General features: G+C 36.1%; 1 protein-coding gene across 2 annotated transcripts in view; it reads left to right on the top strand.

The window, feature by feature from the left end:
• Pkn2 (protein kinase N2) overlaps positions 1-24938 on the top strand; it is a 117523-nt gene that overhangs the window by 30207 nt on the left and 62378 nt on the right. For both annotated transcript variants that reach the window (XM_070006344.1, XM_070006343.1), the window contains exon 2: positions 13444-13744. In XM_070006344.1, coding sequence (XP_069862445.1) covers positions 13444-13744 — 301 coding nt within the window. The remainder of the gene's footprint in view (positions 1-13443; positions 13745-24938) is intronic.

The raw sequence follows: 24938 nt of genomic DNA, 5'->3' as shown, positions 1-24938 counted from the left end.
AATGCCACCTTGATCAACTATAGCTGGTGGGTTTCTGAAGCTACCATGTTGGGAAAGAAAGGAAACTATCCTGTTCTCCTCTTTTCTTTTTGCAAAGTGTGAGTGTAAATTCACTACTTGGTCTCTACTTCTGCTGTCCTAGTAGATGAAGAGAGCCATGCATCTACTACTTTAGGTGCAGGTATCAAAAAACTCAGATTCTCCATTTAATGTCTGTTAATGCTTCTTCCTAGGTAGAGATTGGGAGCCCCAATCTCTCCTAGATAGAGAACACATGCTCTGGCATCACTCCTCCCCTCTCCAACACTACTACATCTCCACAATTAGGGAAGAACAATGCTCACTGATCTGATACATGCTGCTGCTGCTGCTGCTTCTACTACTACCCTAATCTGGACTTCTTATTGCTACCAGGTGGGCATAGAAAGGTACCAGACATCCAAAGTGGTTGATTGGGGCAGAGTTAATTAGTGTTCAAAATTGTAAGGTCTTAGGGATTGCCCTCTTTTACATTTCTGTAGCCAAAGATAACAGAATTTTCTGATTGGGTATTTTTTGTTATTATGATGATGATTATGATTATTATTGGGTTTTGTCTTTTCTTTCCTTTAGTTTTAGAGGGAGAAGTTTATGGTAAAGAGAAAACCCAGAGAATTCATTCACTACTTTATCTTTTTTAAGACCTGAACTCCCTAATTGGTCTGTTTTTCTTCTACGTTTTGTAGCCACATCATTATCTGTTGTATGGTTCCCATGGTGTTGTACTTAATTGGCAGGAATACAGAGAGATAAGACTATTCTATCTCCCCAAGAACCAACAATACAGTAATTGTAATTTCTATTTTAGTTCTTCAATCAGGGACACCTCTTCTTTTTCTCCTTTCTCAGGTTTCAAAATATTCTACAAAGAGTGTTAGAAAGGCATTTCCAACATTTCAACCTAAATTATGGGTGTGTTTTCCATTCTTTATCTTGTTCTTTTCCTTTATTGCAGTTGTTAGAGTTTTAGTTGTGGCTTGTCTTGCTGTTAGACTAGCTTCTTTAGTACAAAGGTTAGGTTTTTTTAAAAAAACCCACAGATGTTTAGGTTTACAAAAAAAGTTCACTAACCACTATACAATAATTTATAATTGATAATGCAATTTCACTACCCATAGGGATATATATACTAACAATTCTGGCCCTAATATACATTATTTTGGAATTGAACAATTAAGTCAATGCTATTCATGCATTGGATGGGTGGTAGGAACTATGTTTCTCAGTTTAGGAGTAAGAATTTATAGATAATTAAAGGTAGGTGACTAAAATGATCTATGTGTACTAGATTAGATTTGGAGACATCATTATGAACTTACATTTAACTTGATATGTAGATAGTATCTTCAATCATATCTAAAGTCTTATAATAGTACATGGCAGTACACTTACTATTGTTTATTTCTTTTTTTTTTTTTTGTCGGTCGTGGGGCTTGAACTCTGGGCTTGGGCACTGTCCCTCAGCTCTTCAGCTCAAGGCAAGTGCCCTACTGCTTGAGCCACAGCGCCACTTCCGGTTTTCTGGTGGTTTATTGGAGATAAGAGTCTCATGGACTTTCCTGCCCAGGCTGGCTGTGAACTTTGATCCTCAGATCTCAGCCTCCTGAGTAGCTAGGATTACAGGTGTGAGCCACCAGCACCCAGCTGTTTATTTTTTATTGTTATTATACAGAGGGGTTAGTTACATAAGTCAGGTAATGATTACATTTGTTTTTGGATAATGTCACCCCTTCCCTTGTTCTCTTGAATATTCTGTTTTTTTAAGTAACAGTTGTATATTTCTTTTATTTAGCCAAGAGGATTGTAGTCTCAGCCTAAATGCTCAAATTGGGGAGCTAGACACATGGTTCAATGGTATGGTAGATTGCTAACCTAGCAAGTATGAGGCTCTAAGTGCAAATGTAATACTGCAAAAAAGATAAAAGAAGAGAATCCTTTTGCTGTTCAGCAGTGGCTCATGCTTGTCTTACTCAGGAGGCCATCTGAGTACCAAGGTATTAAGCCAGACTATATTTCCAAAATAATCAGCAAAAAGCAGGACTTCAGGTATAGCTCACATTATAGAATGCCAGTGAAGCAGGCACGCTAAGCAGATGTGAGACCCTGCATCCAAACCCTAGTATTACTACAGAGTTAAAAAAAAAAAAAAAAGTTTGTAAGTGGGAAGGTTAAGCAGGAAAGAAAATTAGAATGTTTATTAGTCACACTCTTCCAATACAAAGTAATGCTTTATTATTGATGGAAAGTCCACACATGATAATAGTTGAAAGACTATGTAGAGCCTGAATAGATGTCATCACCTTTGTGTCATTATTCTAATTAATCAAGATTCTAAGATTCTAAGATTATTTCAAGATTCTAAGAGTATACTAGGTATTTCTTTTGCTGATCTCAGCTGGGCTTACTTACACAGCTGTGTTCAGCTGGTGGCAAGTCTGGACTGGAATGTCCACTGTGGCCTCACTTGTCTGGTGTTTCAGTTGGAATGGCTGGAACAGCTGGAGTTCTGTTTTGTTCTCTTCTCCATGGCCTCTGTCCACATGGCCTCTGTCAACCTCTAGGGCCTCTGTAGCAGAATAGCCTAGACTTTATCATAAAGCAGTTTGGTTTTTAAGAGCAAAATAAGCTATGAGTTCTCCTGAGGCCAATACTTTGACCTCTCTGAATATCACTAGAACGTCACTTCAACCACATACTGTTAGAGTAACTCAAAGGGCTACTCTAGTCAGGGTGGAAGGATATGAATGGAATGGAAGGCAGTTCTGTAACAGTCTATCATAGATCCATAATATGTTTCCCACTACCTCTTGAATCTGCTCTTAAACACAGATAATCAAACAATATCCTTTCTTTGCCTAAGCCTTACCTTGAGTTTCCATTATACTCAGAGTAAAAGCTAAAGTTTGTTGTACTGAGCTACAATGCCAAAGTAATTTTGCTCTGATCAAAAGGCCAGCGATAGGCAGAATAAAAGTTACGTAGCAGTTGAATAAGACCATCAGGACTCTCTTTTGCTGCTCTTTCATCCCGTGTGTTAGGTTTTATCCTATTTGTACTTCATTCTCACAAGATGGTTGATGCCTTTTCAGGCCTTGGGTTTCTGCATGCCAGGCAAAAAGTTTGATCCCAAATCCCGAGCTTAGTTCTATTGACAACAATTGTTATGTGGTTACTTCTACACGTAAGAAAGCCAGTGAAGTGAGAATTTCATCTGCTTTGTTGGATCTAGCAAAAATGAGTTTTCTTAGTAAGGAAAATGAGAGGGTGTATATTATGTAGAAAATAGCATTGTCTACTTCTGGGCTGTGTATAACAAACTGTACTCTTGCTGTGAAGCATATTTCTTAGACCTGTGCATAGGGATTGTGACTTTAGAAGCAAAAGTCAAAGTAGTTGTAATATTTCTATTTTGTGGAAATGATGCTCTTAGCTTGGTTGGAGGAGTGTCAGAATTTATGTGGCTAGTCTCATTCCAAATTTTTCACTCTTTCCATCACATTACATTCTAACAGAAATTTCTGTTCAAAACAAAAACCAGAATAGTCTACATTTATATGAGCACTGTTCATGTTTGATTTTTGTGTTTGTGTTTAATAAATTGATAGCTGAATAATATCATATATTATATTTAGAGTTCCACTGTCACTCAGGAAATGTTTTGAATAAAGAATATTTTAAATAAAACTGGATGCTGGTGGCATATGAATGTTATCCTAGGTACTCAGGAAGCTGAGATCCAAAAATTGACGTTTGAAGCCAGTCTAAGCAGAATAGTGCTCCAGACTCTTTATCTCCAATTAACCAGCAAAAAGCCAAAGTGTATATGTGGTTCATATGGTGGAATGTCAGCCTTGAGTGAAAAGGACAAACAAGCGCAAGAGGCCCTGAGTTTAAGCCCCAGCACTGGCATCTGTATGCATACCCACCCTAAAAGATAGGAAAGCCAAACCCCAATTTATAGATGCTCTCATGGAGGGTTTGTATTTGAACAGGTTTCTTGCTTTCTAAGTTGAGAGCCACTGTCTCCTGAAGTACAAAAGGCTGGCTTAGAGTGACAAGGACAAGGACAAGGACATGTTTTTGCCAGTGTCCCTGATTTAAAGAAGATATTGGGTTCAAGTATATAGGTAAATGAGTATTCAAAAAGAAGATGTGGAATAAAAGAATACCAAACTAGGAATCAGAAAACCAAAATTATGAATCCATTGCCTTTCCTTTATGATGATAGACTAGTTGCTTGGCTGCTTGGAACCTGATGTCCTCAAAACTAAAATTAAGGAAGGTAGCCAAAATGATCTTTGAAAGTTCTTCTAGCTAAAGCACTATATGAATCATTATACCCAGTGTTTTCATGGGTAATCTAGCATTTCTTGGCATTAGTCTGGTCACTGTTTTATATTTATGAAATGTAGAGAAAATAACAGCTTTTCACTTCTTCTCTGGGAATTTTGCCAGTGAGAAGTAAACATCTTTCACTGTCCCTCCTTAAATGAAGTACTTGGTCACAAGGCACAGTCTTTTCCTTTACATATTCTTTGAATCTTATCTTGTTCTTTTCTAGTGTTATTCTTAACTTGATTGTGAGTTGGTTAACTTACAGTTGAAAATGCTGATTTACGTTTTAGCCTAAAATCAGAATTTTATTTCATTAAGAATAGCTGTTATCAAATACATATGAACACCTTTGTGTGTTTCACATACTTTGCTAGTACATGATGTGTACTCATTAGAATGGAATGTATTGTCATATCCTGTGTACTAGATAGAAATGTGTTGAATAAAAACAGTCCAGTTAAATAGCAGATACAGGATAATGGTTCACTGTTAGCTTTTACATCTGCCAAAATTGAAATAGAGGGAATGTTACAACATATTGTTCCCTTTTTTTTGGGGGGCAGTGTTCAGTTGTAGGGCTTGAACTCAGGGCCTGGGTGCTGCCCTTGAGCTTTTTTGTTCAAGACTGGTGCTCTACCACTTTGAGCCATAGCTCCATTTTGGTTTTCAGGTGGTTAATTGGAGTTGAGAGTTCACAGACTGTTCTGCCTGGGCTGACTTCTAACCAGGATTCTCAGATCTCTGCCTCCTGAGAAGCTAGGGTTATAGGCATGAACCACCAGCACCCTGTTTTCATATTTTCTCTTTGTATTAGCCTTTAAATTGGAGACAGATTTTCTTGATGGTGTCTACCTTCACTTACCAGCTTGTTGTTGTTGGTTGTGGGGCTTGGGCTTGAGCTCTTCAGCTCAAGACAACCACTCTCCACTTGAACCACCATGCCACTTCCAGTTTTCTGTTGGTTAATTGGATATAACAGTGTCATCATGGACTTTCCTGCCTGGACAGGCTTTGAACCAAGATCCTCAGATCTCAGCCTCCTGAGTAGCTAGGATTACAAGCGTGAGCCACCAGCACCTTGCTAGCACATACATATTTTATTAAGGTGTACAGAGGGGTTACCATCTCACAAGTCAGGTAATGAATACTTTTCTTTTTTAGACAATGTTACCCTTTCTTTTGCTTTTCCCCAGTTTTCCTCTCCTGTCTCTGCCCATAAGTTACACAGTTCATTTTCCACATATTACTGAATACCATGATTGTATTTGTTCACCCTACTTCCCTCCTTTTTTGCACCCATCCCCACTTTGCCCACTCTAAAAAGAAAAAAATTTCATTATTTTCTTCTTTTTTTAAAAAAAATATTTTAAAGAAGGTCAAATTTATTTAGATAAAAAAATGTTACCTTCAGTAGTTTCTGCTACATTTAAAGCCTCATGCTTCAAAATAAATGCTAAGTGACAAGAATTATGAAGGGTATGGGATTTTACCTTTTTTGGTTTTTTTATTGTAAAACTTCTATACAGAGGGGTTACAGTTATGATCATTATTTTCTTGATTAACATTTCTAGAATTAGAACTTTAAGTCAAAGGTAGTCACTGCACTTAAATTTTTATGCACTTTTAACGTTTTTGTGAAGTCTATTTCTATGTCATACAGCTGGCTCAACATTATGATTTAAAATTCAATTCAGTAGGCAAAAATGGTCTAGTGGGTTTTTGCCACAGCAGCATTTTTCTTTTCTCTTATTTTCCTTCCTTCTACCCCCCTTTCCCTCCCTTTCCCTCTTTTCCCTCCTTTTCTTCCTTTCCCTCCTTTCTCTCTTTCCCTCTCCTCTCCTATTTTCCCTCCCATCCCCTCCCTTCCCCTCCCTTCCTCTTCTTTTCCCTCCCTTCCATACTATTCAACTCCAAACCTGACATTTTCACTCATTAGTTAGCACTCTACCAACTAAGTAAAGCTTCAAGCCCCAGAATTTTTCTTTAATTCAAGTATAATTACTAAACAAGTCAGTGATACAAAGTAGATGCTGAATAAGTTCATGTAATCTTCCCCACAGTTTTTCTTTGTTGTTTTGTTTTTGTTTGTTTGCTAGTTCTGGGACTTGAACTCTGCTTGGACACTGTCCCTGAGTTTTTAAAAAAAGGTTTTGCTCAAGGGAAGTGATCTACCACTCGAGCCACAGTGCCACTTCTGACTTTTCTGAGTAGTTTATTGGAGGTAAGAGTCTCACAGAATTTCCTGTGCAGGATGGCTTCAAATCAGGATCCTTAGATCTCAGCTTCCTGAGTAGCTAGGATTATAGGCCTTGGCCACCGTTCCCCACCTTTTTCCCACAATTTTAGGACTCAAACACACAAAGCAAATATTCTACACTGTGTTACATCCTCATCTCCAGAAAGTTAATAGTTTGAAATGATTGTGTGTGTGTGTTTTAGATGTTTAGATAAAGTCTGAAAATCCTATAGCAGTTTGGTAGTCTGAGACCTTTGTCATCATTAAGAAAAAGTTTTCTGGTACTACAAATTGCCATTTATTTGTAGTCAAAATTTGTAGATAAAAATGCCCTTTCTCTGTTCATTTTTATTTGTAACTTTTAGTGGTTTTTGGATGGAGTTTTATTCAATTCTGGAAACATTTTTTTCCTGTTTACTTCCTCATAGAGTGCATCTTTTCTATCTTTATTTTCTGTTTTGAAGCTCCTATTAAACAAATCTTGGGTCTTTTATCTTTCATGCCTCTTAGTCGCCTATAGTTTTAACTTCTTATTTCTATTGATGAATTTAGTGTGATTTTCTTGTTTTTCACAAATGGCTTCATTATGTTTGACATGTTCCCTTAAATTCCTCTTTTAGGCATACTGATGTTATAAAATTTAAGGCGTATTAAAATATGAAGAAATTAAGGCATATTAAAATATGAAGAAATATGGTCAAAGTCCTTTATGATGTATATATGAAAATAGAACAGTGAAACCTATTAAAACTACTTACAAGGGAAGGAAGATAAAGAGATAGAGGGATGAGTTTGGGGAACACAGTATGTTTGTATGCATTTTGTATGTATGTATGTGTATATCTATACATACATATACACACTGAAACCATCCTTGTACAGTTGATAGCTGCTAATAAGATTTCTTAAATAGAAAACTGAGTTGATCACGAAAAACTTAACTGAAGTAATTTTTTTTTTTTTTTTTTTTTTTTTGCCTGTCATGGGGCTTGAACTCTGGGTCTGGGCACTGCCCCTCAGCTCTTCAGCCTTCAGCTTAAGGCTAGCACTCTACCACCTGAGCCACCTTCCCAGCCCCAAACTGAAATATTTTTAAACAATTACTTGGTAATGTTGGATGTATGTTGGTAGTTAAAAAAAAATACTGGATCTAAGAGATAATGTAAACAGTTTGATTAATTTGACTACATTGAAGTGTCTAAGCTTGTGCATTCAGTGATATAAGAGAAAAGAAATCTGGGGGAATTATAGTACTTTTGTGTATAGATAATGGGTGGGGAATCCCACAAAGTTTAGATTTGTTGAATGATAAACTCTTTGTAGCACTACTTAAAGATAAAAATATATATTTAAAAATGAAAAAAGAAAAGAATTTGTGGATTCTTTTTCTTCTCTTAATTCATGCATTACTTTTTGAGCATATTAATGAATTTTAAAACTCTTTGTAGCACTACTTAAAGATAAAATATATATTTAAAAATGAAAAAAGAAAAGAATTTGTTTGTGGATACTTTTTCTTCTCTTAATTCATGCATTACTTTTTGAGCATATTAATGAATTTTAAAAGGGAGGTTGGATCCAGCTTACCTCCCTTTTTTAAATATCTTTCCTAGATAGTCACCCCAGGGACTTGACATAGTAATCAGGTGTTTTACCACTGAGCTAGTTTCCCAGTCCTTGGTATTTTGAGACAGAGTCTCACTATGTAGATTAATTTAACCATGAACTATGTGTAGCTCAGTTTAACTTTGAAATCTGGGTACCCCTGTCTCTGCCTCTGGGGGTACTGGAATTATAAACATCCAACACCCTTTTTAAAAGGGTGATAGCAAGTGTCTACTTTGGGAGAAATCATGAAGTTTTATAAAGTTGAAAATAGTTATGAACTGATAAATGAAATAGTTAAACTGATAATCTTTATGGAATAGATATTGTAGAGAGTTACATCTGTCTCCAACAGAATCCACCAAGACTAAGGATTTTTACTAGTTTTGTAAGTATTTTCTGAGATTAATTTGCTCAAGTCAAGAATATTTGATTATCTTGTAATGGTTCTTGTCATTTAATTGTTTTTCTAATATTTATAGGGCTGAATCAATTTGGTGCATGAAACATCTCATTTCATTTGCTCCAAGAGAATTGTATTTTTCAACTTTCTGCTACTGCTTTGAAAATATTTGGAAAAGGAATAATTATTGTATGTGTTACTTGTTCCTTTCCAAAAGGTATTTAAGCCATGATATAGCAAAAGACGGGAATTTAAACATGGTTTCTAAAAAACTCATGTCTGTGGAAAGGAAGAGAAAGCATATGTGCTAATCACTTAATGTGCATACCTAATTTTAGTAGGAGAGTTGATATGATTGAATAACAACTTTGCCTTTGAGCTTCCTGGACTAAAAGTTCTTTCCGTCAGAAAGTGAGACGCAAGATGCACAATATCAGAGCACACAAGAGAGTAATTTAACCAAATCCTTAGGGAGGATAAGGGGCAGGAAGTTTTTTTCTTGGGAAGAGTTGTGGTGAACCTTGAAACAAAGTAAAAGTTAACTGGGCCAAGAAGGAATTGAAAGAGAATGAAGCCAACAGAGGTGGTAAAGGCCAAAAGTACATCATGGATAGTGACTGAGCCTAGAGAGATGGTCTTTGCAGGAAATTTACATAACTTGCTATGGTTAGAATTTAGTTAGCAAATTGGAAGGACATAAGAGTTGAAATAGGTAAGTGTCTTCAAAGGATTCTCATCAACTGTAGGAGCCAGTTTCATCTGATTTTAACAACATTTAATGCTGAGTACAATAAATCCCAACTTTGACAAGTCTCTAGGAAATTTCCAAATTGTGCTATAATATATTTTAAATTTTGTAGGGAAACTAAGGGACACTCATTATTGTTTAATACCATGTGAAGTACCTAGAGTCAGGTTTCAGTACAGACTATTCTGCATTTACATTGCAAAATGGAATGGAAAATGATGAATGTCTTAAGTTGATTTTAGGGTTTGAAATATTGTCAAGTACCTGTTCAGTTGATGTAGCCACTGGAAAATAATTGGCTATTAAGAAATGGAAGAAAATGTTACTTTTTCTTTTAATTTGTATAGACTAAAATTTCAAATTGATTTAAGTTGTTAAAACAGAAGCATTACTTGGACCTTTTTATTCAGTAAAGAGAACTGTTAGAAATTTCTTTTGGCCTAGGAGGAATAAGGGGAAAAATAGCACTGTTAAAAAATACTCTGAACAAAGCAGTTTTGGGGAGAGAGAGAGAGAGAGAGAGAGAGAGAGAGAGAGAGAGAGAGAGAGAGAGAGAGAGAGAGAGAGAGAGAGAGAGTGTACACAGATAAATTTGTAAAGCAATTTGTGTGATTATTTTCTGATGAGCTTGTAAAGTATATACTATGAGATAGGATTTGTAAATTTTTTTATCTAAACAGTTTTCCTCACTCTACATAAAGCTAGAAATCAGGAATTTGGTTTTTTATCCTTTGATAATAATCATATGGCTAGTGTTTTAATAACATGCCAGAGGTAGATTTATAGTTTTGGAACTCATGAATTATGGGATTTATTATATGTTGAAATGACTTAAGATATAGCATAGAATGCGTATCTAACATGTGAAAGGCCCCGAGTTTGATCTCTAGCACCACCAAATTATATGGATGCAAGTAAGCAAATATTGAAAATCAATGTCTTGGCCCAAGTAGAAGATAATCCTATATTCACACAGATTAAAATTAGAAATTTAAAAACATTAGGTATAGATAATGTATTCCAGGAATTCCTAATATAGTATTCATGGAAAGTAGAAATTAATATGTTCAAACATGAGATTTTTTTTAATCTCTTGGTTTGTATTAGAAAAAGACAAAAACAACTGCAGAGTGATTTTTAGCCCTAAAAATGATGAAAACAGATGAACAGAATTCAACTACTTCTTATCTTTCAATTTTCCATGATACATATTTCTTTTTTTTTTTTTTTTTTGTCGGTCGTGGGGCTTGAACTCTGGGCCTGGGCGTTGTCCCTCAGCTCGTCAACTCAAGACGAGCGCTCTACCACTTGAGCTACAGCGCCACTTCCTACATATTTCTTTAGTGATAAGTAGTTTCAAGAAAAATATATGTAGGACTTATTTATAAAGGTGTGCTCAAGAGCTGGGAAGGTGGCTCAGTGGTAGAGCGCTTGCCTTGCATGCCTGAGGCCCTGGGTTCGATTCCTCAGCACCACATAAGCAAAAAGAAAAAAGCCAGAAGTGGCGCTGTGGCTCAAGTGGTAGAGCGCTAGCCTTGAGCTGAAGAGCTGAGGGACAGCACCCAGACCCAGAGTTCAGACCCCACGACCAGACCCCCCCCCCAAAAAAAGTGTGCTCAATTCTCAAATAAATTAAAGAACATTTTTAATTAGTTTTGTGTTTCTAAAGGTACATTAAAAAATGTATGTGTCCTTCATAAACTCCAGTCTTTTCTACAGATGTCCATTACTAGTTTATTGCCTTTCGTAATTAAAAGTACTTTATTATTATTATATCTTTAAGTAGTTGTACAAAGAAGTTCCCATTCTACAAAACAGTATATGAGTACAATATGAGTACAAGGTGTCTGACAACATTGTTACCCATCGCTTCTAACCCATCCCTTCTCTCACTTTTTTTAAAAATTGAGATTAGGTGATTACATAAATTTCACATATTTCACAGTATTGTGGAATAGTGACACTTAAAATCACAAACACATTTTAACCTTCACAAGGCATATTGTCATTATCATGGTCTATAAAATTTGTGAATTCTATGAGCTTTGACAATACAAATTATTTCTTCCACATTGGGTGATGATTACATTTCTTTCCTTTTGCTTAGTGTAGGCTGTTCCCTCTTTCCCTCTCATTCTTCCCTTCTCATCGCTGTCTTTGGGTTGCTTAGTTCTTTTTCTTCTATGTCTAGTGCAGCTGATGGGCCCCTTTGTTGTATGTTGTTCTGTTTCCTACTTATTCTGTTCCTCCTCCTAGCATTGTGTGCATGTATCTACCATATACAGGGTCAAGAACATGGAGTCATTTATCAATGATAGGACAAAGTGGGTGGCTGTCCTTTGTTTCTTGAGTGCTGTTTACTTTGTCATATCTTCTTGCATTTTGGCTTTGGCATCCACATATCAGGGAGACCATGTGCCCTTTCTCTCTTTGTTCTTGGCTTACTTCGCTCAAAATAATCTGCTCTAGTTCCATCCATTTGCCTGCAAATGCCATTATTTTGTCCTTTCTAATGACTGCATAATATTCCATTGTATATAGGTACTACAATTTTTGGATCTGGGTTGTTTCCAAAATTTAAAAGTACTTTTAAATCAATTCTATTATTATAGCACCAGATAAAATAGTGAAAGATAAACAACTAAAATATACTTAAGTTGTATTTGATGAAGATTAGATTAGATTTTTTTTTTTTTTTTTTTGGGGTCCTGAGGTCATGGGGCCTGAACTCTGGGCCTGGGCGCTGTCTCGCAGCTCTTTTAGCTCAAGGCTAATGTTCTACCACTTGAGCCACAGAGCCATTTCTGGCTTTTTTCTTTTTGCTTATGTGGTGCTGGGGAATCAAACCCAGGGCTTCATGCATGCAAGGCAAGCACTCTACCACTGAGCCACTTCCCCAGCCCCAAGATTTGATTTTCTTAAAGATAAATATATTGGATATTGTGTTTGGTCTTGTCTTGGGACTTGAAGATTTTTTAGGGCCTGGATGCTGTCAACCTTTTGCTCAAGGCAAGCACTCTACCACTTGAGCCATAGCTCCATTTGTGGCTCCCCCCCCCCCCCACCCCCGTAGTTTATCCGAGAGAAAAGTCTCACAGTTTTTCCTGCCTGGGTTGGCTTCAAACTGTGATCCTATCTCAGGGCCCAGCCTTGAGTAGTTAGCATTACAGGCATGAGCCATTGGCGCTCAGTTCTTTTAATGTTTTTATAGTAAGTCAGCCAGTTAGTTGGAATTATTAGCTATGAAATATATAAATGGATTTCTAAATATAGTTGTGTCTAGCTCTAGTACATTTAATTCGCTAATTAAAAAGTGCCATAAGGTTATAATTTTTTTTTGCCAGTCCTGGGCTTGAACTCAGGGCCTAAGCACTGACCCTCAGCTTCATTTGCTCAAGGCTAGCACTCTACACTTCTGCCACAGCGCCACTTCTAGCTTATTCTCTGACTGTGGTACTGAGGAATCGAACCCAGGGCTTCATGCATGCGAGGCAACCACTCTGCCTCTAAGCCACATTCCCAGCTCAAGGTTATAATTTTATTTTACTTTGCCAATATTAGTTTTCTCTTTAAGACATTTTCTATATATGATAAAATTACCTTTAGAGTTTACTGGTCTTTTCATTAAGTAACTATAGTAGATCAAGATTTATATCTTATCCATAGTATCTTGAATTATTATCTGTAAGGAACTAATACATTTTATAGATCATCAAACAGAAACTTAAAAAGGTAATTTGCCTGAGATTCATAATGTGGGAATTAAGATTTAACTTGAGTACATAGTCTGTCACATCAACTATCTGGATAAGCCTGAGAGGTCTCTGTGTAGATGTGTTGTTTCATTTTCTTTGGATATAAATATAAGGTTATGTAGGCAATAGGTAGAGTATTTGAATTATGATTTTATGTGGTTAAAATTTAATAGATTTTTTTTTGCTTTTTAGAAAATTAATGTAATGCAAATCTTTATGCCAGGAACACCATCTTTAATGCTACATATTTTAGCAACTACATTGCCTTCACTTCATTGTTTGTTTGCTTATTAATTTAGTTTTATTGTTTGTTTTTTTGTAGGGAGATTCCAGAAGTCTTCCATTTTCTGAGAATGTGAGTGCTGTTCAAAAATTGGACTTCTCAGATACAATGGTGCAACAGAAATTGGATGATATCAAGGATCGAATCAAGAGGGAAATAAGGAAAGAACTGAAAATTAAAGAAGGAGCAGAAAATCTGAGAAAAGTCACAACAGATAAAAAAAATTTGGCTTATGTAGACAACATTTTGAAAAAATCAAATAAAAAATTAGAAGAACTACATCACAAGCTACAAGAATTAAATGCACATATTGTTGTATCAGATCCAGAAGATGTCACAGGTACTTTACTTTATTTGGCATTTATGTAGTATAGTAGCAAAAGATGTATAGAAAATTACCTGTTTTGTGACATAAACTCTTTTCAACTTTTCTAAAAGTGCAGAGACTATTTTCTCCATGGTTGAGATGTTTCTCTTTGGAAAGGCAACAGTTGGTAGCTATGAAAATTGAAGTTTACTTAAGAGATGGGTATTGCTGATAGATTCTTTTATCCTCAGCCAGTAGGACATTTTTTAGAGGGATTTTTTTTCCCTAAAGTATTAATGTTTTGTATTGAGTCAGCTGCATGCTTTTACCTGAATCATTCTTGTGATCAGCAGCATGAGTTTGCCAATGACTTTTTAAAGTTAAAAATGCATGCTGTGAGCAAGGGATATTTTTCAAACTCTGCAGAAATAAGTAATCACACTTAAGACATTAGTGCTTTTTGTTCTGTGCAACTTGAATTAACACTAGCTTCAGACATTGTTTAATTAGAAAAGCAACGTAAAAAACTAAACATTTTTTTCTGTAAGCATAGAAAATAAAAGAGAAATACAATCCATAATTCCATCCTAAGAGCATTATTTTTAAACAGTGAATCAGCAGATATTTATGTTGGAAATTGTTCCGTAGTACAAAAAAATAGGAAAACTTCCATAGAAACTTTTCCTAACATTAATGTTACCTTTTATTGTCTGAACTTCCTCCATCCCCTCCAAAAAAGAAATACCCATTTGTACCATATCTGGATTCTTTCTATATTTTCAATACAAAAAATATATAATATATGAGTATAATTAGTTTCATCCTTGGGAAAATGATGTTTTGAGTAAAACAGTTACTTAACCTCTATAACCCTTAATTCATTTACAAAAGCATAAGAGTTGTATGTATAGAGTAAAATAGTACCGTAAAATTTTATATGAAAATATGTTTAGCTAGTAAGAAAGTAGATAGAACTAAAACTAAAGTATCTAAAGTTACAGCAAACACATTTGATATTCATTGCAATTTGTTTTCATGCTTCACATTCTACATCTGAGACTAGGGCTTTTATTTAGTGATTCTGTACTTAGGTTTCAATCATGTAAGAATAATCTTTAAAATGAAAGAAGTTTAGGAAGCTACCCTTATTTGGAACTGAAATAATCTCAAAGATGTAATCTAATTTGCTCAGAATCATCAAGTTCTTTAGGAAAAACTCTTCAACTTCTTACTTAGTTTTACACAAAAATTTAATAATATATTAGAAGTGGAAGCATAAATTATGAAATACTGACTTTAGTAGTAATATATAAATGCAGAAATAGTCTATTGTGTTTGGAACTCTGCCAAACTCTACATTTTTTGCTCATTACATCTAGGACAAGTCTAAAATAAGTAGTGCTGGAACTTTAATAAACTGTTTATTTAGAGAAAACATTTTCTTCCTCACAGAATACTGGTTACTACCTTGTGAGTCACTGGAATATGAAAGGGTTTTAACAACACAGAAAGTAGCCCTTTGATTTCTCTAGGCCCTTTTTAAAATGAATTGAAGTATAAATTAATAATATATTTAAAAGGATTTTTAAGGATGCAATTTGAAGATTTTTAACAAATCAAAGTATACCAGCGAACCATCATTATAATCTATACTGAATTGTTTTTATCATTTCAGTGCTTCCCTTGTATGCCTTCCCAGTCAATCTCTAATCCTGAAATCCTATTTCTGGACCTAAAAAAACCACTGGTCTGCCTTCTGCAACTTTAGATTCCATTTGTCTGTCCTATAATTTATACAAACAAATAGAAAACTTTTTAAAATGGACCACCTTTCAGTCTTACTGTCAAATTCTTGACCTTTCTCAAAAGCCAGTTTGCATACAACACTTTCCCTCACATTTTGTGCTTATCTTCTCTGTGCTATTTACTCATTGTTGTATTGCAATTTCCATGTATGTTTCTATATATGTTTATATCACTCATGAAATAAACTGTGTGCTCCTTGAGGGCGGAGATGTGTTTTCATCCATCTATTTTCTAGGCTTATTACCAAATCTGGAACATAGAAGACATTTAGTTGTAAATATTTTATATAAAAATTTTAAAACCCAGGAAACCAAAATCTTATTTCTTGTAATTAGTAGTAAAGGATGCTGTTTCATGAGGCAACAGAGCTGAAAATAAAAGTTTTAGAATGGGCCATAAACCTTACTGGCTTTCTTTATTTGTGCTAGGTATGGGTGTGGTTCTTTTGCTCTAGTGCTATACCACTTGAGTCAGAAGTCCATTTCCAGCTACTTGGTAGTTTATTAGAAATAACAAGTCTTACAGACTTTCCTATTCAGGCTGCCTTCGAACCAAATTCCTTATATCTTAGCTTCCTGAGTAGCTGGAATTATAGGCTAGTGGCTCTGTTTAACTGGTAGTTTTTAATCTGACTTTTCAGAAAATGAGAAGTCAAATATTACATGAACTATAACTTTCAATTGTGATTGGTTTAATACTTCAGCTTGTTTGGAGTAAAATTAACAAGTTCTAAAAGCATGAAGGCCTGTGTTTGATCTCTAGCACTGCAAAATATGTGTTTTTTTTAAGGTTCTAGCAAATGGCATATTCAAACTAAAAGGTGTATTGTTGGTTGTTTGTTTTTTATTTTCGTTTTTTGCTGCTTTGTTACTGATTTGGCAACATTACATTCAATTAATAGAATAGTATTAAAAGAACAATATAGGGGCTAAAGAACTATAGCATTAGTTTTAGGTTTGTTTGCTCTAAAAGTAGGTTGTATTATGTATTAAGGTAAATAAAGTGAATTTATTTTATATTAGCTCCCACTAGAAAATTCAAGGATACATACTTTGCTTTCAGTTCCTTGAAGTAAGGATGGACTTAACATAGCAGAAGGTATGAAGCATAAACATAACAATTAGTGGAAGTTAAATATTGTTTTAGGGTTACATAAGCAGGATGAATGGCTAAAGAACAGGACAATTTAAGTCTATATTATATAAATGATTACTGTCTAGTTAGGAGTCTCCCTCTCCCTCTTTTTTTTTTTTTTCTTTTTTGGCAGACCTGGGGTTTCAAACTCAGAGCCCATGCCTTTCTTGCCCAGTGACAGTCTTGAACCGGGTCTCCGGCCATAGTTTTTGTTATTTTGGTCTTTTATACCCAAGCTGGTTTCAAACCATGATCTTCCAAGCTGGTTTCAGGTGTGAGCACCCAGCTTCCTTTTAACTCGCCTCTGAAATAATTCCCACATCACTAATTTCTTATTTGTAAAATAGTGAAGTTTATTAGGTGTTGCAATTATAAAACTGAAAATTTCTTATTTATTTTTTTGTTTGTCATAGGGCTTGAATTTAGGGCTTCAGCGCTGTCCCTGAGCTTTTTTCTCTACTACTTTGAGACACATTGCCACTTCTGGTTTCACAGACTTTCCTCCCCAAGTTGGCTTCAGTCTATACTCCTCAGATCTTAGCCTCTTCAGGAGCTAGAATTATAGGCATGAGCCTAAAACTGAAAAATTCTTAGACTATTATTTGATCAGCTTGGACTATTATTTGTAAAATAAATGTGGTCATTTGTTTTTCAAAATAGTAGGAAATTAGTTATCTGATGTTGTTTTTTACGCAGAATATTGTTGAACCCCCTGTCCATTCTATCTTTGATATATTTTTAAAATAGTGTAATAGGCAAAACTCATATAGTTATCTTGGTAGATGTAGATAAAACTTTGAACAAAATTTAACTTTTTTTGTGATTAAAAACTCAACCAGTTAGATGAATAGGATTTGTTCTTCAACAAAATAAAAGCCATACATGACAATCCCATAGCTAACATACTTAATAGTGAATAGTAGAAGACTTTTTCTTGTTTTGTCAGTCATGGGGCTGAACTCTGGGCCTGGACACTGTCCCTGAGCTCTTCAGCTCAAGGTTAGCTCTTTACCACTTGAGGCACAGCACCATTTCTAGAAAGTTTTCTGGTGGTTAATTGGCGATAAGAATGCCATGGACTTTCCTGCCCGAGCTGGCTTTGAACTGTGATCCTCAGATCTCAGCCTCCTGAGTAACTAGGATTACAGGTGTGAGCCACCAACACCTGGCTTAGTGGAAGACTTTTTACTTAAGATCATGAACTAGACAAATATACTCACTCTTAGTACTTCTGCTCAGTTAGTCCTGGAAATCCTAATCAGAGCACTAAACAAAAGAAAAGAATAGAGGGGAGAGAAGAAGAGAGGGAAGGAAGGAAGGAAAAGGAGCAGGCATCTGAATTGTAAAGTAAGAAGCAGAATCTTTATAGCAGATAAGAGAATTCAGTAAAGTTAGCACAATACAAAAAGAAAAAAAGCAGTAGCATTTCTATATACTGTGAATTATCTGAAAAGATTAAGACAATCCCATTTACAATGATAACAAAAAATTAAATATTTATAAATCCTTTTAACCAAAGAGGTATAACAGTCCTATCTATACTGAAAATTGTAAAACATTGATGATAGAATTGAAGATGACATAAATACTTGGAAAGATGTGTTATGCTCCTACATTTGAATAATTAATCTTGTGCAAATGCTTATCCTACCCCAAACAATCTGTTGATTCAGTCCAATACCTGCCAAAATCCCAAAGTTGTTCTTCACAAGATAGGAAGGAAGACAAACTTGAAATTCATATGGAAGCACCAAAGACCCTAAGTAGCTAGAATTAACTTGAGCAAAATGAACAGAGCTGAAAGCATCTAAATACTGGATTTCAGAAGATAAAAGATACATGTAGTATTGACAACAAGCAGTCATCAGCCAAAACACTAATATACCCTAAGTAAACCTACACACCTGTCAATTTTGGAGAAAGCCATTAGGGACAAGCAATTGGCCAAGGGGAGTAACTTCAACAAATAATGTTGAGCAAACTAAATATTCACATGAAGAGAAATGAAAATGAACCCATAATTCATCCCTTACAAAAGAATCAAGAGTAAACAATTAAGCATGAGACTTAAAAATGTATAGATTTTTGCCAGGTGCCCATGGCTCACACCTGTAGTCCTAGCTACTCAGGAGGCTGAGATTTGAGGATCATAGTTCAAAGCCAGCCCAGGCAGGAAAATCCATTAAGACTCTTATCTCCAATTAACCACTAGAAAACTGGAAATGGTGCTGTGGCTCAAACAGTAGAGTGCTCACCTTGAGCTGAAGAGTTCAGAGACAGCGTCCAGGTCCAGAGTTCAAGCCCCACAACTGACCCCCCCCCCCAAAAAATGTATAGATTTTAGAAGGTAGCTTAAAGATAAAGCTACATGCTAAGTGGGATTGCCACAAATAGCCCCCAGATTGGCAGAAAAGATTCACAGATCATGTATTGAGTAAGAAACTACTACCCATGTACAAGGAACTTAAACTGCTCAGTAATAAGAAAACAAGTAGATAACTGACCTGAATATGGCTGCAGAAAGATAGCTTATGGGTAGATTGTTAAGGATACAGGAAGTCCTGGGCTTGCTTGATCCCTAGAATTGCAAAGAAATAAAAAAGGAGTAGACATTTCTTAAAAGATGACATGCAAATGGCCAACAAATAATATGAAAAAGTTGTTCATTGTCTGTAGTAGAAAAATACAAATTAAAACCATCAGATGTCATGTTACCTCATACCTGTTAGATTGATTATTTAAAAAGCTGAGGGAGGCAGGCACTGGTGGCTCATGCCTGTAATCCTAGCTACTCAGGAAGCTGAGATCTGAGGATTGGGGTTCAAAACTAGCCCAGGCAGGAAAGTAAGTTAATGATAGACTTTATCTCCTGTGAACAATGGCACTGTGGCTCAAGTGGTAAAGCGCTAGCCTTAAGCTGAAGGGCTCAGGGACAGTGCCCAGGCCCAGATGATCGACAAAAAAAAAGAAAAGCTGAGGGAGAAATGTAGGTAACAATGTGGAAAGAAGGGAATCCTTTTATACTGTTGATGATGTGGCAAATTAGTAAGGGTAGTTTGAAAACCTGTGTGAAGATTACTCACAAATGAAAAATACAAAGAAAAAGGACTTGGTTATCTTAACTAGATTGATTTGTTCATCTCACATGTAATGAAACAACATTGTATACAATAAATATATACAATCATTTGTCAATTAAAAAATAAAAGCTAGGTGACTAGGTAGAGAGACCTCTTTCAAAAAAATGCTGTTGCCAGTAACTCTAGCTACTCAGGAGGCTGAGATCTAAGGGTCATAATTCAAAGCCAACCCGGGGAGGAAAGTATGATACACCTGATTTCCAATTAAAAAGCAAAAACCTGGGAGCTGTGGCTCTAGCTTGAGTGAAAAAGGCTCAGGGACAGATGTTAGGCCCTGAGTTCAAGCCCCAGAACTGGGGCTTACACATACCACTTATATGCACACACTCACATACACACACAAATAAAATTAAGTTTTAAATTGTTCCAGTTACTCATAGCTTAACACCTGTAATCCTAGCTACTGAGATAGATGAAATCTGAGGATCGCTGTTTGAAGCCAACTCCGGTAGGAAGTATAAGAGACTTACATCCAGTTAATCAGCAAAAAGCTAGACTGGAAGCTTGGCTCAAGTGGTAGAGCATCAGTTAAGTGACAGTCAAGCATGAGACCTAAAGAGAGAGAGAGAGAGAAAGAGAGAGAGAGAGACTGACCTGTTTCTAATCTGATATTTCCCACGGGGAAATTGGCAGAGATTAAATGTAATTTATGAGAAAGTTTAAAATTCACTGATCTCTATAAAATAGAGGGGTAATCTTTTAGTTGAAATCTGAGATTTCAACAGGCAATATTTAGGAAAGAACCATTTTTCTGAATCTTTGCCACAAATGAATCATCCTGAAAATAGAGAAAAAGAAAATTTATTGGTAGGCATGATTGTATACATAGTCTCAGCACTGAGAGGAGGCAGGAAGAATGAGAGTTCAGGCCAGTCTAGCCTGCATAGCCATACTTTCCCAGTCTTTAAGGATTATGAAAGGAGAAATTTATGTCCTATTAAGTTAATTGCTTATGAGCGGGGCACTGGTGGCTCACATCTGTAATCCTAGCTACTCAGGAATCTGAGATCTGAGTATCATGGTTGAAAGCCACCCCAAGGAGTTAAATCTCTAAGATTCTCATCTCTAGTTAACCAGCAAGAAGCTAGAAATGGAGATGTGTCTAGGATTACAGGTGTGAGCCACTGGCACCTAGCTTCTTCTTTCTAAAGTAGATACTTAAAAGTGATGTCTCTCATATACAGATCTAGACTGACATTTGTTTTCTTAGCACTTAAAAACTTATTTCATGTCTTCTAGATTCCACTGTTGATGAGGCATCTGCTAGATGAAGATATGTAGATAAACTGCCCTTTCTTCTGTTTTATTAAGATATTCTCTGTGTCTGTGGTTCTGTACATTAAATACATTGGTGGAAATTTCCTCTCATTTGACCTGCCACAGATTAGTCAAGTTTCCTGATTGGAGATATATGTATATCATCAATTATGGGAAATGCTTAGCTCCTTTGAATATTGTACCACTGGTATTTCTTCTCTTTCCTTTTGTAACTCCAGTTAGCACATTTTAATGTTTTAAAGTCAGTCTCAATTTGTCTCATATACCTAGTCCAGTTTGTTCTTTGTTACATATATTATGTTTCTAATTTCAGTTATCTTTCATTTTTTAGTATTTGACATTCTTTATATCATGTGAAATATATGAACTCTGTTCCAGGCTAATACTGTAGTCATGGTAGATTTTTTTTCTTTGTTATTGCCGTTCCCTTCCTTCCTTCCTTCCTTCCTTCCTTCCTTCCTTCCTTCCTTCCTTCCTTCCTTCCTTCCTTCCTTCCTTCCTTCCTTCCTTCCTTCCTTCCTTCCTTCCTTCCTTCCTTCCTTCCTTCCTTCCTTCCTTCCTTCCTTCCTTCCTTCCTTCCTTCCTTCCTTCCTTCCTTCCTTCCTTCCTTCCTTCCTTCCTTCCTTCCTTCCTTCCTTCCTTCCTTCCTTCCTTCCTTCCTTCCTTCCTTCCTTCCTTCCTTCCTTCCTTCCTTCCTTCCTTCCTTCCTTCCTTCCTTCCTTCCTTCCTTCCTTCCTTCCTTCCTTCCTTCCTTCCTTCCTTCCTTCCTTCCTTCCTTCCTTCCTTCCTTCCTTCCTTCCTTCCTTCCTTCCTTCCTTCCTTCCTTCCTTCCCTTATTTTTGTGAAAATACCGTACAGAGGGGTTACAATTACACGGGCAAGGTAATGAGTACATTTCTTATCAAGCATTATTGCTTCCTCCTCTGTTTCCCCTTCCCATCCCTTCCCATCTTCCACCCCCCCCAACCCCTCACCCCCTCACTCCTCCTACCCCCCTGCCCCGGCCAAAGTTGCAAAGTTCATTTTCGACATAATGACTTGTACATCTCATTGTTGCAATGGGTCCACCTGTATCCCTATTTATTTGTTTTGTTTTGTTTTTTTTTGGGTCCGTTCATGGAGCCTGAACTCTGGGCTTGGGCGCTGTCCCTCAGCTCTTCAGCTCAAGGCTAGTGCTCTACCACTTGAGCCACAATGCCACTTCCGGCTTTTTTCTTTTTGCTTTATGTGGTGCTGAGGAATCGAACCTAGGGCCTCATGCATACAAGGCAAGCGCTCTACCACTGAGCCACCTTCCCAGCCCCCTGCATCCCTATTTAAACAATTTGTTTTTGCCCTTCCCCTCCACACATTCATGGTAGATTTTTTTTTTTTTTTTTGGGTCTGGTCGTGGGACCTGAACTCTGGGCCTGGGCGCTGTCCCTCAGCTCTTCAGCTCAAGGCTAGCGCTCTACCACTTGAGCCACAGCACCACTTCCAGCTTTTTTCTTTTTGCTTATGTGGTGCTGAGGATTCGAACCCAGGGCCTCAGGCATGCAAGGCAAGCGCTCTACCACTGAGCCACCTTCCTAGCCCTCATGGTAGATTTTTAAAAATTTAGCTTTGTAGGTTTTTAATTGTGTGTTAGAACTTCTATTTGTATTATAATTGGTGAAATCAATTTGACTATATTTTTAAAATTCTGTCAATTTGCTTTATTTTTATGGCTATCTAATTCAGTATGTACAAATTTAGAATTTATAGGTGTTTAAAATTGACAATGTACTTCTAGTAAATTGAACCATTTGTTATTATGAAATAGCTCTTATCTGTAATTCTGCCTCAAAGTATCTAGTCTGTAGATATAAGTTGACAGTCAAGTTTATTGATTACATGTAACATCTTGCTTCTGTTTCTGTACTTATCTTTTTTTTCTGTATTCTAGATATGTTTTAGATGTATCTTATAAGTACCAGGCATATAGATTTAAGTTTATTCATTTGTGTTTACCTAGTCCAGTCTTTGTCTTTTGCCTGAATCTTAGTTTATTGTATTTAAATAATTATTGTTAAAATTTGTTTTTTATTTAATATATTAGTTTGTACTCAGAAGTCCAGATTTGTAAAGTAAATATTAGCCCTTGAGACACACTGCACTTTTTTCTTCAGTTATTTCTCAAATAGGGTCTTGTGCTATTCATTGACTAGGGCAGACTTTAGACCACAGTCCTCCTACCAACTGTTCACACAGCTGAGATTACAGCTATCAAGCACCATGGTCAGCTTGTTTGTTGACATGAAGGGTCTTATTAACTTTTTTGCCTGGGCTGCTCTCAGTCCTCCCAGTCTCTGCTTCCCATGTAACTTGGATTAACAGGTGTTCATTATCATACCCAGACCTTGTAATTCAGTATTTTCTTTGTACTTTAAATGTTTCATTTTCTTTTATTTTCATGCCATTTTTAGAGTATCATTTAAAAATACTTTAAAAATTAAGTAGACAGTACATGTAAAATTATCAATACAGTGGTAATTATTTTTACTTTTCTGTTTCGATTGTCATAATTCTGTTTTTTTAATAGTTCCATGAGTTCTTCATTGGTTTGTATGGATTTGTTTATTTTATTTTATGTTTTTGTCTGTCGTGGGCCTTAAACTCTGGGCCTAGGCGCTATCCCTCAGCTCTTCAGCTCAAGGTGTGTGCTCTACCACTTGAGCCACAGCACCACTTCCAGTTCTCTGAGTGGTTTATTGGAGATAAGCATCTCACAGACTCTCCTGCCCAGGCTGGCTTTGAACCACAATCCTCAGGTCTCAGGGATCTAGGATTACAGTAGCTATGATTACAGGTGTGAGCCACCGGCTGTTTGTTTGTTTGTTTGTTTGTTTGTTTATTACATACTAGAGATTCAACTCGGGGACTTTAGTGATCCAGGATCCTCCCTATCACTACTTCCAAGTAGGTGGGGTCATATCCATGAGCCACCATGCTCAGCTATTTGGTAGACATTTAAAGTCACTCACATAAAAGCTACCTTCTGGGTTTTTTATTTCTCTTTTTCTTATCAATTAATACATTTCTTGTTTCTACAGTGTATATTATTTTGGATTTATTACTTTGTACAATTATTTTCTATGTTTTCAAATACAGAAAATCCAAAGAGATACTTGAGTTCTTTAAAGAAACTCTTATTTGTCCTTCTACCTTTTATTTTTATAATTGGAAAGTATGTAGACATGCTAATTTCTTTGTGTACCTAACAATTTCTCTTTGTCTTTGATTTTTATCAAGTTTTATTGTGATCATTTGTTGAAATGAAGATTTTTATACACATATGCATATACATTGGGTGTTGATTGGCTGTCTTGAATTGATAGATTATTCTTTTCTAGTTGTAAAATCATTGTAGTGCTTAACATCCTTACATATTTATTGTCCATGTTTATTTTTGTGTCTATGTTTTGTTAATACCAGCACTGGAGCTGGAACTCTTGGGGTCTCAAGCTCTCTCTTGGCTTTTTATACAAGTTGGCATTCTACAAACAATGAAGCCACAGCTCCAATTCTTGCCTTTTGCAGGTTCATTGGAGATAAAAGTTTTAGAGACTTTTCAGTGGGGCTGGCTTCAAACTTCAGTCCTCAAATCTCAGCTTTCTGAGTAGTTAGGATTACAGGTGTGAGTCACCCATGTCTGACTTTGCATATTTTGTGGTCTTGAGGTCCCTTTTTTTTTCTTTTCTTAAGAAAAGGTAAATGGTACTGAAGAGCATTAGTGTGCTTAATTTAAATGATAAAGGAAAAAGTTTTAGGTCTATTCAAAGGTGGCAGGTTTTTAGCAAAAATTGGTCCAATTGTGACAAAAATAAATCAAGTATCCTCAGTACAGTACT

Source organism: Dipodomys merriami, unplaced genomic scaffold (assembly GCF_024711535.1).
Source record: "Dipodomys merriami isolate MVZ:Mamm:240054 unplaced genomic scaffold, mDipMer1.0.p SCAF_7, whole genome shotgun sequence".
Taxonomy (NCBI): Eukaryota; Metazoa; Chordata; class Mammalia; order Rodentia; family Heteromyidae; genus Dipodomys; species Dipodomys merriami.
Note: the sequence above shows the minus strand (reverse complement) of the source record. Positions and strands in the feature narration are given on the sequence as shown.